Below are 13,215 nucleotides of genomic sequence, written 5' to 3'. Positions count from 1 at the left end.
CTGACTCACTGACTCACCCAGAGCAAGTTCCAGTCCTATATGCCCCATTCACGTAAGTGCCCTATAAAGGTAGACCATTTTTAATCTTTTATAATCTACCTTTCTTATACCTTTTATATGTTTAGATATATTTAGATACACAATAGTTATTATTGTGTTACAATGGCCTACAGTATTCAGTACAGTAAGATGCTGTACAGGTTTGGAGACTAGGAGCAATAGGCTATACCATATAGCCTAGGTGTATGGTAGGTTATACCATCTAGGTGTGTGTAAATATACTCTATGATGTTTGCACAAAGACGAAATCGCCTAGAAGATGCATTTCTCAGAATGTATCCCTGTCATTAAGTGACACCATACTTCTTTAAAAATTTCCAATCAGTTATAAGACAATGAAGCAGGCAACACTATTCTCATCTTCCCACACTTGAGAAAGTTGAGTTATACTGAACCAATGAACAGCCTTTGGCCTATTCCTTGATTGCAATATAAAATAGAAGAAGGTGCTACCCAAGAAAGTGAGGACAAAATAAAATAGAAGATTCGCATCAGATCAAGACTTTAAAGCAAATGTTACAGGCAAAGCATAAGGACTTGGAGACAAATTACATTTTTTATCAATCTTCAAAAAAAGTTTTTATCATAAAAGTGTTAAATACTTGTTATAAGAACAATTCAAATTATATAAAAGTACAAGAAATAAAAAGTAAAAGGTCCTTATCCAACACTCCTTCCTGCAAATTCAGTTCCAAATGTATTCCCTAAATAATCACCAGTAATGTTATTTATCCTTCCACACACTTTTATATAGTTATTTAGCCAAATGACACCGTTTCTATAACACTCTTCTGTAACACTGTTTTTGTACGCAAGCATATCTAATACAGAACTAAAACAAACAGTTACTTCCTACCACATTCTTGAACTGAATAAGAATGAAATCTCAGATCAGACAAAATCTTATAATACTTCGGCATGAAATAATCACCCAGATACCCTAAAAGCTACAGATTTTTTTTTTTAATAGCGATGGCCAAGCAACACTGACAGATACTACACAATACAATAATAAAACAATTTGGACTTGTCAGGTTTCATATAGCCAAGTAGTTTAGAAAGGAAAATGTTAACAACTTAACTCATGCTCATCAGCTGGTAGACAATACCATAAATATTATCATAGAATCTATTTATCAAGTGGTATCTTTTGGGCACTGTATGTCATTATGTATCATTTCATTTAATGCTCACAACCATATTAAAGGATCATTAAACCTATTTTACAGATGAGAAGACAGGTTCAGCAATTTTTCCATCGTCACCCAGCCATGCCAGTAACTGGCAGGATCAGCATTTGTATACAGATCGCTGATTTCAGACCACATTCTCAGCTACCATATATATGTTGTCCTCATTCCCCAGCCCAAACTGTGCCTTTTGCACTCAATTCTGGTTAATTACAGTTAGCGCTTGATGTTTCTGTTTTAACCACAGATAGAGGTGGGAAGTCTAAGAAACTGACTCGGGTACAGAGAACCTAGGTCCAGCTTATGTGGAGGAAGGCCACTGTGATTCCACAGAGAGCAACCAGTCAGCACTCAGCTCACAAGATTCCATCTCCCCTTGGGATTGCCACTCCTGTGGAGTAACTGGAGGTGGATGAGACACTCCTAGGCTGTTTATAATCTTGACAGGCACTAAACCAGGACACTTGCCAACCTTTACAAACCAAAATCCCACCCAGAAAAGTTTCCATGACTCTTTGCTGATCATGGCTCCATGAGGAAGAAAGGACAAGATTTAGCAATGACTTTATTTACTCATTTATATACACTCCACTGCTTTTCAAAATGAACTGGCAGTTTAAAATTAAAAACCCAGAATCAATGAAACAATTATTAATGATAACCGCTAACATTTACTGAGCATAGTCTATGTATGTATAAGCATTAACATGTAATACTGTTTCATTCTTTTATGCTCCACAGCCTTTTGAGATAGACATTACTTTTATGGTCCAGATCTTACAGACAGAAAAATAAAACATAAGGAAGTTATAGTATTTCTCCACAGTTGGTTACACAGCTAGTCAGTGGTGCAAGCAAATTTTAAACCCGATAATCTGTTTCCACAGGTGATGTTGACCACTATGCTACCCTGCCTCCATAGAACAAGGGTAAAAGAACAAGCGCAGAGTAAGATTCGAGGGGTGTTAACAACAGAAGGTGCAAACAAGGAAAGTGGCTAAAACTGAAAACTTGATTTGAGCTCCCTAGTCGTCAATCCTTAAAGAAAAAGATGAAGAATTAACTTCAGTAGGGTATCCTATTGTCCCGGTTTTCACCGGGCTGAGGCGTTCCAATAACACAGGGATTTCAATGCTAAAACTGAGATGGCCGAATCCCTTACTAATAAAGTTTTGTAACATTTGATTAGGCCTCAGATCATGAAACACATACAAAATCTTTATGGTGTTTTCAGACCTATACTGGCTCCTTCAGCACCTCCTCTCACCATCATTAAAAATACTAAATAATTTTTCTTAACATTCTGCTTGGGAAAGATGAAGGGGTTGTGGAAAAATGAAGCCCTGTTAATTGCTGGGTTTCAATCATGACATCTATTAGTATGTTCAAGAGTCTGGGTAAGCAAGGCACACAAATTCTAGGTTAAATTTTGCTCTGCCAACTCCAGCTGTGCTTTAATTTTCTTTCCCAAGGTCATACAGGATTGCTTTCTTTAAAAAACAAAAACAAAAAAAAACTTCCCTACATAACAAGCAGAGATTCAAGCCAGTCATTCTTAGAGAGCTTGGTGGTAATCTTGTCAGAACTCAGAGATGAAAACTAAACCAATGCTTCTTAAAGCTGTTTGAAACATCAACTCTGAAATCAGCGATGAGCTTCATGAAAATGGGGACTGGGTCTTATTTATTTTTGTTTCCTTAATAGCATCGTCTTGCAAATAAACATTGTCTTAACTGCAATCTTAATCTTAGCAAGTCAGAGCTAAAAAGATCCTTAACCATCATTTAGTGCAAATGTTTACATATGAGTAAACTGAGACTTGGAAAAGAAAATTCGTTAGTCACAAAGCTGAGCTGAGACTAATTGAATTAAATGGGAAGTGAGCTCTTCCCAATTAAGGTGAAAAAAACCCCAACTACCACCACAAGACTGTAGGAAAGAAAATAAGACATCATTAAAGGGATAGGATTTTTAACTATAATCCAGGTGATCTGTCAGGGGTCTTCAGAAATCTCAAGTGCAAGTGAAAAAAGGAAGCAAATAATTTAACAATCCGTGTAAAATAAATGAGCAACTATGCAAGTGGGAAAGACAAAATATCTTTACCTTGGGGAGAGGAGCAAAGTTCTGCCATGATATGTTGAAATTTTCAGAAAACCTGAATACATTTTAGACTAAATATTTTATAGATATTTTCTAGCCAACTAAAGTTTCTAATTAGATTAAGGCCAATTGTTTTTCTTAATATAACAGAAATATGACATGATTGCATCCAACCAAGATCCCTGACCACCTACGACAGGCCAGTCACTGTGCGAGGCCATCAAGCCTACAAAACAATGGCATGTTCTCAAGCAAGAAAGAGTGAAGCCAAGGAAAAGGTAAGCCAGCCTCCAGACAATACACACCATCATAAAAACATTCCAAATGTCAAGAACTGACAGAAAAATTCCAATGAAAATCTCCAAGCATCAATCCAATCACTCTATCCAATGCATAATCAAATCAATGGATCAATCGACCAGTGACTTTGAGCATCTGTCACCTGCTCAGAAAAACAAGCCTTTCTTTAAGAAATAAAAAATTAAGAGAATAAGACACAGACAGGCAGATAGATACAGATAGGCAGACAGGCAGGTAGGTAGACAGATAGACAGATAAAGAAAAATAATGGAGGTGGTATAAAGTGTTGCCAAGTAACTTGGGCAGGCATGATCATTTTGGATTGGAATGGCTTAAGTGGAGGAGCCTAATCTGGCTTTGAGGCATTTGATGAGCAGAGTATAACTGTGTTACAGCTGTGAGAAACAGTGATGGCAGTGGCACCTAGATGGAAGGGACTAAGGTGTGTCCAGATGACAGGGAGCCAAACTGTGTGGTTGAAGCAGAGGGTTCAAATGGGAAACCCTCATTGGCGATAAAAGTGAAAAGGCACACTGGAACTAGCCTGTGAAGAATCCTCTATTCCAAGATCGGGAGTCTGGTGAAAGCACTACACAGCTGTCTAAGTTGCCCCATTTTCAAGCTATTTTTTTCAAAAGAGGTATAATTTGATCCTTCAAATTTGTTATGGCTAGATATAAGCAGATCAACTTTAAAGTTACGTGATTTTTAAAATATCTATGTGCATTCACAGGTTGCAAGTGGAATCTTAAGGCCAAGAACAAGTGAGCAGATGTCTGCAGACTTGAGAACTAAGCTGGCGTTCCCCAGCAGTCATTTTCCAAGGAATCTGGGCAAAACACACTTTCTTTTGCCTGAATGGAAATAGCATCTGCAAAGTTCCTTGTAGTTATTTAATACAAAACATAACTCCAGCAAAACAGAGCTGAAGCTATTCTAAAGTATAGCTTACACAAATATTGTAGCGTATTTGAAGAAAAAGAAATAACTAGAAACAGTAGAATAAAAAGAATATTTGAATTGAACATATATTTACTGTTCAGAAAAGCCATTTTAACAAAGAAAAACTTTATTCATCTTAAACATTTTCCTTAAAATCATGTTAGCGATCCTTCATAATCATTAATATATACTCATTTAAAGAAAGTTTAAAGTTCTTACAAATAGTTTAGCAGTAACCACTTACAATGATTGTCTTTTCCTTTTTTTTTTTTTTTTGTCACTCAAGCATGTTGCTTTAGAACGGCTGCTTTGCAGAAATCTCATCATAGGTAACTGAGTCGCTCTCCAGAATATACTTGCAAAGCAACATCCTAGTATTTACACTAATATCCAGGCAGTCAAGGAAAAGACCCTTTTGTTTGGTTAGCGTTTCTAGATTCCAGGGGGGCAGGTGTGTGTTTGGGGTGTCCTACTATTTTTTTAAATGCTCACATAAAACAATTACTAAAAAAGAAGCCTGTGACTTGGACATGCCCCAAGTTCAATTCTTACAGGAGTGGTAAAAACAGTCAACAGAGTCCTAACCTCCTTTCTATCTTGACTATACAATAGTTTTCAAAGAGGTTTAGTCCTACTATGAAAGACTCATGTTAGACATTGGAAGGGTCTCATAGAGAATGAGCACCAGGCCTTGAATAAACAAGAGAGATGGTGACCTTTTGCTCCCTTCTGCTGAAAGCCCAGCACATCCTGTAGCAGAGGACCAGAAAAAAGCTGATGTGCAACCAGGTGCTGCGAAATCCTTGCCTCTGGGTTTCTGCCACACTTTGTTCCTTAAACAGTTTAAACCTCAACATGACTTAAATAGTATTAGGGAGTGAGAGAAAAGTACAGTTCCTGGAACTAACTGTTCCACTGTCCCTTAGTCCTTTGTTCCCCATATTGTTTGAGTCCTACAGCATGCAGCACACGTTTCACTAGCAACAGGCAAGACAATGGATCTAGCAGTAGCTGGACAATTAGTCCCAATTAGGCCTATTTCCCAGCTGAATGTAAAGGGGTAGTGGGGTGAGGTGTGGGAAAAAAAAAAACAACTACAGAAATTTTAAAGAAATATTTCAGAATGGAGGCAAGCAATACAATGTAAAGCAAATTTAACTAGGGGTCAGGAGTCTCAGGCAAATTCGCTGTGTGGCATTGCAAATACTTTAACCTCTCTGTTATTTTCTGTTCTTATCTATAAATATGGGCAACCAACCACCAGCCCTCAGAGGCTCTGAAAATCTAACGTCAAATTGTGGTTGAAAGTGCTCCGAAAATTCGAAATGTTACACAGATGTATGGGATTCCTCCTGAGCTGTATTTGAAACCACAGATACCCATCTGATTTGTAAATCATTTACCTGTTAGTCTCCCTAGCAGAAGTTAAGAGTGAATGCTTTTCTTTTTTTTCTTTCTCTTTTCCTGATTGCTAATATTGTTAAGTTCATGAGTGATACTTACATATGTACATGTGGAGGCTGGAATCTGCTCTGGTTGATGTTGTAGTGCGTGAATGCCTGGGTGGGGTTTGAGCTGTACTCATCCACCGTTATGGTAACTTTGCCTTGAGAAGGAATCCCATGTGCCATCCTTCCTCCCTATAGGCATGAGCAATTCACAACTTTACAGAGCAAAAGATGGAAGCAGGCATGGTGCGTTTCAGCCAACCTCTGAATCCAAGGGTCTACTCATCAATACCGCTGTGCATTTCTGAAAGAAAAAAAAAAGTATATAAAATGAGAACAAAGAGAAAAAGGGTGTTCTAAGAGAAATAAATTTAACATCTAGATGTGAAACTAGTTCAGGGAAAATCTGAATATGTGTTTTTGGCTCGTGGATACAACTGTTCCCATCTCTCTTCCCTTCATGCACTTCAAAGCGGATAGTACACTCTATACATCATTGCTGGGTGCTAGCAAATCATCTCAATGGAGTTTAAACTAAGATTTCCTCTTTAATTATAATTATGGCACTTAACGTGAATTACGGAAGGGGCATATCCACAGTTGCCATGGCATCTGGCTATACATGGTTTGTGCTCAAAGTGAAGAATCTTCCAAACCTTCCCTGCTAATTGGAACGTTTGGTCTTTACAAAGTTGGTGTCATATAATCATTTGAAAGCTCCATGTTTAAAACAGCTATATAACTCAATGACAGATAAGAATTTAAAATGTTGTACTTATAACAAATACATGTGTATAACTATAACATGCTCATAATACCCACACAATACACATATTTTTTCTTTCACAAGCAGCTCCCAAAATACATAGGTAGGCAATGCTTGGCATTCCTCTCTGGCCCAGAACCTTGTGGTAAGGCAAATCCTTCTTGTTAAATGTAATGTCATTTCTTTCAACACTCCAGTCACTCAGGGGAAAGCCAAACACCTCCAGGTCTGGACCACCACTTTGAATGCATTCATTACCTCCCTTCTTCAAGCCCCGATGGAGCGGTAAAGAAGGGCGGCCATTATATCTGCCACCTCATTCTTGGTGCAACATAATTCTCAGTAGTTGGTTTCGTTTTTTAAAAATTTCCATTAGTTCTGATTTTTTCAAAAATGTCAATATATTATTTGCTGCACTGGGTTGAGAAATGAAGATGTCTATTTTTATGGTAGGTGTGCAAAGGCGGAGGGAAGCAAATTCTCATGTCCAGGTTGTTGCAACTGATCAGTGCGGTAGAGAAGAATCCGTAGTACGCTCCTTGGGTAACCCTTAGGTAACCCATGCTCTTACTTTAAGTGCTCCACATCAGAATAGGTTTGCCGTGTGCACCATTAAGCTCTGAGAATCTTATCTGCTATTTCAAATAAAAATATTTAGAATAATAAGATTAGATTTAAAATTGGCATGAAACACCTTAAATATCCAGCAAAAGGCAGATGGCCTGCCATAGGCCATTTATTTTATTATTTTACAACCCGGGGCTTGTGTAGTCCTCCATATGCTAGCTGGGCTAAGAAATTCCAGAGTGTTCTACTCAAATCATTGCCTTCTTCATATTAGCAAAGCAAGCTAAATAACACCCACCCTGCCTGCCTTCCTAATGTCAAGTGCACTGCCAAGAGATGAATCCCCATGCTCTGGCATTTTAAACAAAGTGTCACTTTGGGTTCTCTTTCTTTTTCCTGACTTCATGGGAGGTATGAGTCTTTTAAGCACCAGATGACAGACAACCAGGCCAGTAGGATTAACTAAATTAAAATCTTTCCCTGCTCCTCTGATGTAAGATATCTATAAGAACTGCTTACAAATCATAATGTAGCAGTTTTCATACCAAGTTTGCAGCTGTTTCCTTAATTTCCCCCACAATTATATTTTACTGTTATTTTGCATAACAGTAAAACACAACACCTGCTTCAAATTGCAGTCCTGTTCTAAGTACTGTAATTCTCTTTTGAGACACAAAGTACCGAGACACTACTGAAGCGCAAAACTGCATAATTGCGTGGCGCTGAAAAGTAAATACAAATGAAAACATCTTCCTGTTATAGAAATGACTGTCATTAAAAAGAATGTTAGCCATCAAAGCACAGAGGGGGAAAAATACACATTTTCAGACTGTGAGAACTTAGTGTTTGCATAAATTAGAGAGTGGTGTAAAAATTACTTGACAATTCTTATGTTCCTTCTTCCATCAATGTCTATTGTGTGAAATACTGAACATTAAGAAGCAAAGGAAATCAAATTCATGTCTAGACCACTGTGACCTCTGAGTAACAATCTCTGCACCCAATACTAGAAAGATTTTAAATGTTTCTGGAGTAAACACACTAAACCAAGCAAATGTGGCCTAGAAATAAAATATACATAACTAATATTTAAACATCTAAGCAATGACTTGTAGCAGTTAGCATGATACCCACCCAAGTTCTACTATTTGAAGCTAAGAAGAGACAGAACTTGGCAGCTGATCAATTTGCACTTCTACATGGTCCGCTTGATCCTAAAGTCATCCTTCTCTATCAGTGAACATCTATGCCTCTTTGCACCTTTGCCCCAGGAAGACAAATAGAACATCTTTTCATCAGCAAGCACAGGCCCCTGTAACTCTGAAAGGCTAAATGGGTGGCTGGCATCTCATTTGAATTCATCTTTGCCATGTTCCCTTTCAAATGTTTTATCGAAACAGTGCACCTGCAGCGTCTATCTTCTTTAATCTGGAGTCCTTTGAAGAAAATGTCAGACTGAGGCAGAGAGCTTCAAAACTTTCACAGCACCTTTACAGACAAGTCAAGAAAAGGCTTATTTTTAAAAATGCTATGTTCACCCCCACCCGTATCTCAAAATGAACATATCCTAAGAATTTTAAACATAAACACCTGGAAAAGACTTTTTTTTTTTTTTTTGTAACTCTGAGACAAGAGACAATGGACAAAACCACTTCCTATAACCTGAGAAATGTGGAGAGAGTTTGAAACAAGACAGAATGATACACTGCTTACAACTATCAAGAAGATGTGCATTTAGGCAGTAAAACCTTCCAAATGATCAGATTTTGGTGCATCTCGCCCTCTTCACACTTACTTTAACTTTTCACACACAATATTTAAAGACAGCGCTAACCTTTTCGTAAATTTTCATTTTGTACTTCAACACATTTGCTCCACAAAACAAAGGAACCCAGGACGAAATATCAAGAAGCCAAAAGAAAAATCTAAAAGGGACTGACACTGCCAAGCATTCATGCTGGTGCTAGTTTGATTTTTCTCTTTAAAAAGAAAATCATGTGAGTACATTTTGCATTTCCTAGACAGCAATCGCTTCTGTCCTTTAAGCTGTACAACTAGCAATATTCTTTTCCAGGAATCTAGTTGGAAAACCTTTTAAAGTCGCCTGGCAATAAAGGGATTAAAAGCTGAGGAATTAAATAACTGTCTCCACCTCCTAGACACCAGAAGTCCAATTTACCAAAACTTTCAAAGCAACAACTCATGACCTCTCTACCCCTGCACTGCCCAGCACAGCCTATGAGAAAAGAGCCCGCGGTTTTCTCGTTTCAACAGGAATGCTCATTTTAATCACTTGCCCCAAAATCTCCCGACCGAGCCTGGCGGGACTTTGGAACTTGCCTGCTCCAAATCCGCCAAATTTCGCTCTCTCCTCCCTCTGCCGCGCCGATCCAGTGCGTTCTTAACTCACGCCCCTACTCTTTTATGCCCACTTCCAGTTACTCATCCCTGTATCTGGGAGCGATGCCCACACGCCTTCCCGGCGGGCTTCTCCGCCAGGGTTTTTTTGGGGGATGCTGACATAAAGTTCCACGTGCTTCTGTCCACCGAGCGCCCTCCCTCCCACCGCACTTACACCTGAACTTGTCTCCAGCACTGCGGACACCCGGGTGACACATTCTTTCGGAGAGGGAGGGCAAGACTTTTCTACGGAGCCTCTGGCAACTCGTGGAGTCTATATAAGGTGGGGCGGTGGGGGGCGCGGAATTCTCTACTTTGGATTGGTTTGTTTGTTTTAAATCTAGGGTGGTGGGCAGTTGCGCGGAGCGGGGTGGGGGGGGAGGCTTTATCAGCACACACACACACACACACACACACACACACACATACACACACACACACACACACACACACACACACACACACACACACTCGCCCTGCCCTTCTAGGCTCACGGCTGGCTCTTCCCGGCTACAACTTCCCCTTCCTTCCTGGAGCACCAGCGCCTTACTCGCTCAGTCCCCCGTTGCCACCTCCGTTGCCTCCGCGGCCGCCGCTCCTGCTGGCACTGCTGGCGCTAGCGCTCGCGGCCCCGGGCTCCGCTGGACGCCTATCTTTTTTCTCTCCCTCTTCCCTAGCTCTGGGTTGATTGATGACCACCGGCGGCCAATGGCTCTGACACCACGCCATCCTCGGTCGGGCATCACAGCCCCACGTCCCCGACGTCAGCCTCCCGGGCGCGTTGGCATCCCCGAACCCACAGCGCGGAGCCCGAGCCCGGGGCCGCCGCCTCCTCCCTGCTCTGCGCCTGGGCGCTGCCAGGTTCCTTCCCCGGAACGGCTGAGAAAGGAAGGGAGGGAGCCAGAGAGCGTTGGAAGGGGGTGTGGAGGCCATGGGATCTCCCCCTCTTTTGAAATCTTTTTTCACTTAAACTTTTGCTTGTTCCCCCCCCCCCCGACCTGTTTGTGTTTGTTTGCAACATCTCAAATCAATTATACATTTTTCACGACTCGCATTTGCACTTAATTTGGGGTGTGTGTGTGAGAGGGGGGTAGTGATGTACTATTATAAATCAACTCCACTGGGGCATCCTTAATTTATTTTCTTGCTGACGGATTCCAACCCGCTCCTGAGCCTCTAGAAAAATGCCCCCTTCACCTCCTAGGCCGCAAAACCCCGTAATTCAAAGGCTTTACAAAGATAACCTTGTTACACGTAAATAGCAAGGAAACTCTTGCCTCTGTAGAGAAGAAATCCGGCGGCAACGGTTACTTTTCCTGGCTACTCGTCCCCCGTCGCCTAGCCCCGACCCCAGCTCGAGTCGCCGGGTCGCTCCGCAGGCTGCGAGCGCGGAGACCCAGGCAGCGGCGGAGAGTGAGGTTGGGGCGCGGGGACTGGGTGAGAAAGAGCCCCAAGCGAGAGCGGCGCGCGCGGGCGGCCCCAGGGGCGGCCGCGGGGTGCAGCCCGAGCACAAAGCTGCGCGGCGCCTTCCCCTAGTCACTGCACCTGGCCTCGGGCCGCCGCGGGAGACCAAGGATCGGGCCAACACAATGCACCCGGGCCTAGGCCGGGGCGGCTCGAACACATCACCCCGGGACTTTCTAGTAAACAGCTCGCTGAGCCCTCGTCCCCACCCCCATCTCCGTCGCCCGGCTTTCGCCGCAGCTTCTCGCCGATACCCCCTCCTTTCCTCCTCAGAAATCCCGGCGGAGGAGGGGGCAAAGAGGTGGGGACCCCCAGAGGTCGGGGGGCTGATGGCTGGAGGGGGTGGGGGAGAAGAGAAGAGGCGCAGGATGGGGAGTGGGAGGGAAGACAGCTCCTAAAAAAGAATTTGCTTTCGCTCAGGGGTTGAAAATCAGCCCTCCCCGGGCGCCGAATTGCCCGGGAGGCGCCCGCTCGTGCGGATGTCAGGGGCACCGGGGCAGCCCGGGTCCGCAGCCTCCGATCCCCTCGCACGCGCCTCTGACAAGGCACCTCTCACCCGGGCTCCGCTTTGTGTGTGCATTTTTTTCCCTTCCTCTCGCGCTCGGCACCAGGCTCCCGGCCGCCTCCTCCCCCTCCCCCGCCCTCCGCCTCCCTTCCCGGGGCGGATTACCTTTCCCGGGCTGCGCTCCGGGTCCCGGGGATGCCTTCAGCGCCCGGCGAGCAGGCAATCCATAGCTGAGCGGCCCGAGCTGGCTGGAGGAGCGCTGGGGGCGCGCGGGGGCGGCGAGGGGCGCGGGCGGGCCAGAACCTTCGACCCCGGAGGTCCCGCCGCAGGCTGGGGCTGGGGGCCAGGGGGCGCGGCGCTAGAGGGAGGCGGGGGGAGAAAGGACCCGAGCAGCCTCGATCTGGGGAGAGAGCGAGCGAGGGGGCGAGGAGAGGGAGCGAGGGCGCGGCGAGCCGGAGGGAGCGCGAGCGGTGCAGTGACAGGGACTGCCACTGGGGTCAAAGGAGCACAGCTCCAGGAAGCAGGGCGGCTGAGGCGCCGCTCCGTGCGCGCTCCCCGGCGGGACCCCGCGCCCCTGCACGCCTCTCCTGCAGTCCCTGCCCACTCGGACCCCCACCGGTGCCCCGAAGCCCCAGGGTTTCGAGAGGAGGAGGGAGCCGAGGGCGAGGCCCGGCAGCCTGCTGGTGCTCCCGGGTCAAGCAGGCGGCAGGAAGCTGAGCTGCAAGTTCATCATCATGAGTGTGATCTGCGTAAAAAATGATAGGGGAAGGAAGGCAGGCTACGGTGCCCCAGGAAAATAAGGGATCTTTCTCCCAAATGGTGTTCTTCTGCAAAGAGAACACCCAGCTCCCCCCACCCACCGACCTGCCAGGCTCTGTCAGGAGTCCTGGCACCGTTCCAGGACGCAGGGCTCACCGTGGGGGTAAGGGGAGCGGCTGGGACACTTCACTCAGACCTAGGAAGGCGACCTTAGGTTCCCTCCCATCTGCTGATCTGAGGCTTTCCTGGGGGAGAGCTGTGCTCCTTTTCCCCCAAGCCTTTCAACACGCCAGACACACACACACACACTCACACACTCACCTCTTTCTCTCTGCAATGTTGCTGAGAAAGAAAAGGCCAACCCAGCTGATCATTTTTTTCACCTCCAAGAATTAAGGCAGGTTCAGGACAGGAAGGTGAGGAGAGGCAAAGACTCTAATTGTTTCCATTTTCGTCTTTTGGATCAAATTTTCCCCAAAAGATAAGCACGTCAAAAGCCTTTTAAAAATCAAAGTTAGTCCAGTTTTGTCTGCTACTTTGGAAAATGGAAGAAAAGGTTTTCGGAATTGTATACAAACACCACAAGGAAAGGAAATACCGCTGAAATGCTGGAAGACAGAAAACAAGGGAGAGAGGGCTTTCAGAAAACTTGGTTGGCAGGGTTGTCTGTGAAAGATGAGGTGGCCCTGTGATGTTATGCCATTGTCATTG

General features: G+C 44.0%; 1 protein-coding gene and 1 long non-coding RNA gene across 17 annotated transcripts in view; one reads left to right on the top strand and one right to left on the bottom strand.

Moving 5' to 3' along the window:
• Window positions 1-12,252, bottom strand: part of MPPED2 (metallophosphoesterase domain containing 2) — a 196,542-nt gene extending 184,290 nt beyond the window's left edge. For 6 of the 16 annotated variants that reach the window (XM_074014009.1, XM_065528358.1, XM_074014013.1 and 3 more), the window contains exons 1-2: window positions 11,911-12,252; window positions 6,099-6,347 (exon numbers count right to left, since the gene is read on the bottom strand). In XM_074014009.1, the coding sequence (XP_073870110.1) occupies window positions 6,099-6,226 (128 nt within the window). In that variant the 5' untranslated portion in view covers window positions 6,227-6,347; window positions 11,911-12,252. Of the gene's footprint in view, window positions 1-6,098; window positions 6,348-9,716; window positions 10,636-11,796; window positions 11,862-11,910 lie in introns of those variants that run through there. The other 10 variants (XM_074014014.1, XM_005578326.4, XM_074014018.1 and 7 more) reach the window with 5 other exon arrangements.
• LOC141408466 (uncharacterized) lies at window positions 9,944-10,822 on the top strand. Its single transcript, XR_012423358.1, has 2 exons — window positions 9,944-10,059; window positions 10,454-10,822. It is a non-coding gene; the product is annotated as an uncharacterized lncRNA (long non-coding RNA).
• Window positions 12,253-13,215: the final 963 nt, after the last annotated feature.

This window comes from Macaca fascicularis, chromosome 14 (assembly GCF_037993035.2).
Source record: "Macaca fascicularis isolate 582-1 chromosome 14, T2T-MFA8v1.1".
Classification (NCBI taxonomy): Eukaryota; Metazoa; Chordata; class Mammalia; order Primates; family Cercopithecidae; genus Macaca; species Macaca fascicularis.
The sequence above is the reverse complement of the archived record's forward strand: the minus strand, read 5'-3'. Positions and strand labels throughout refer to the sequence as shown.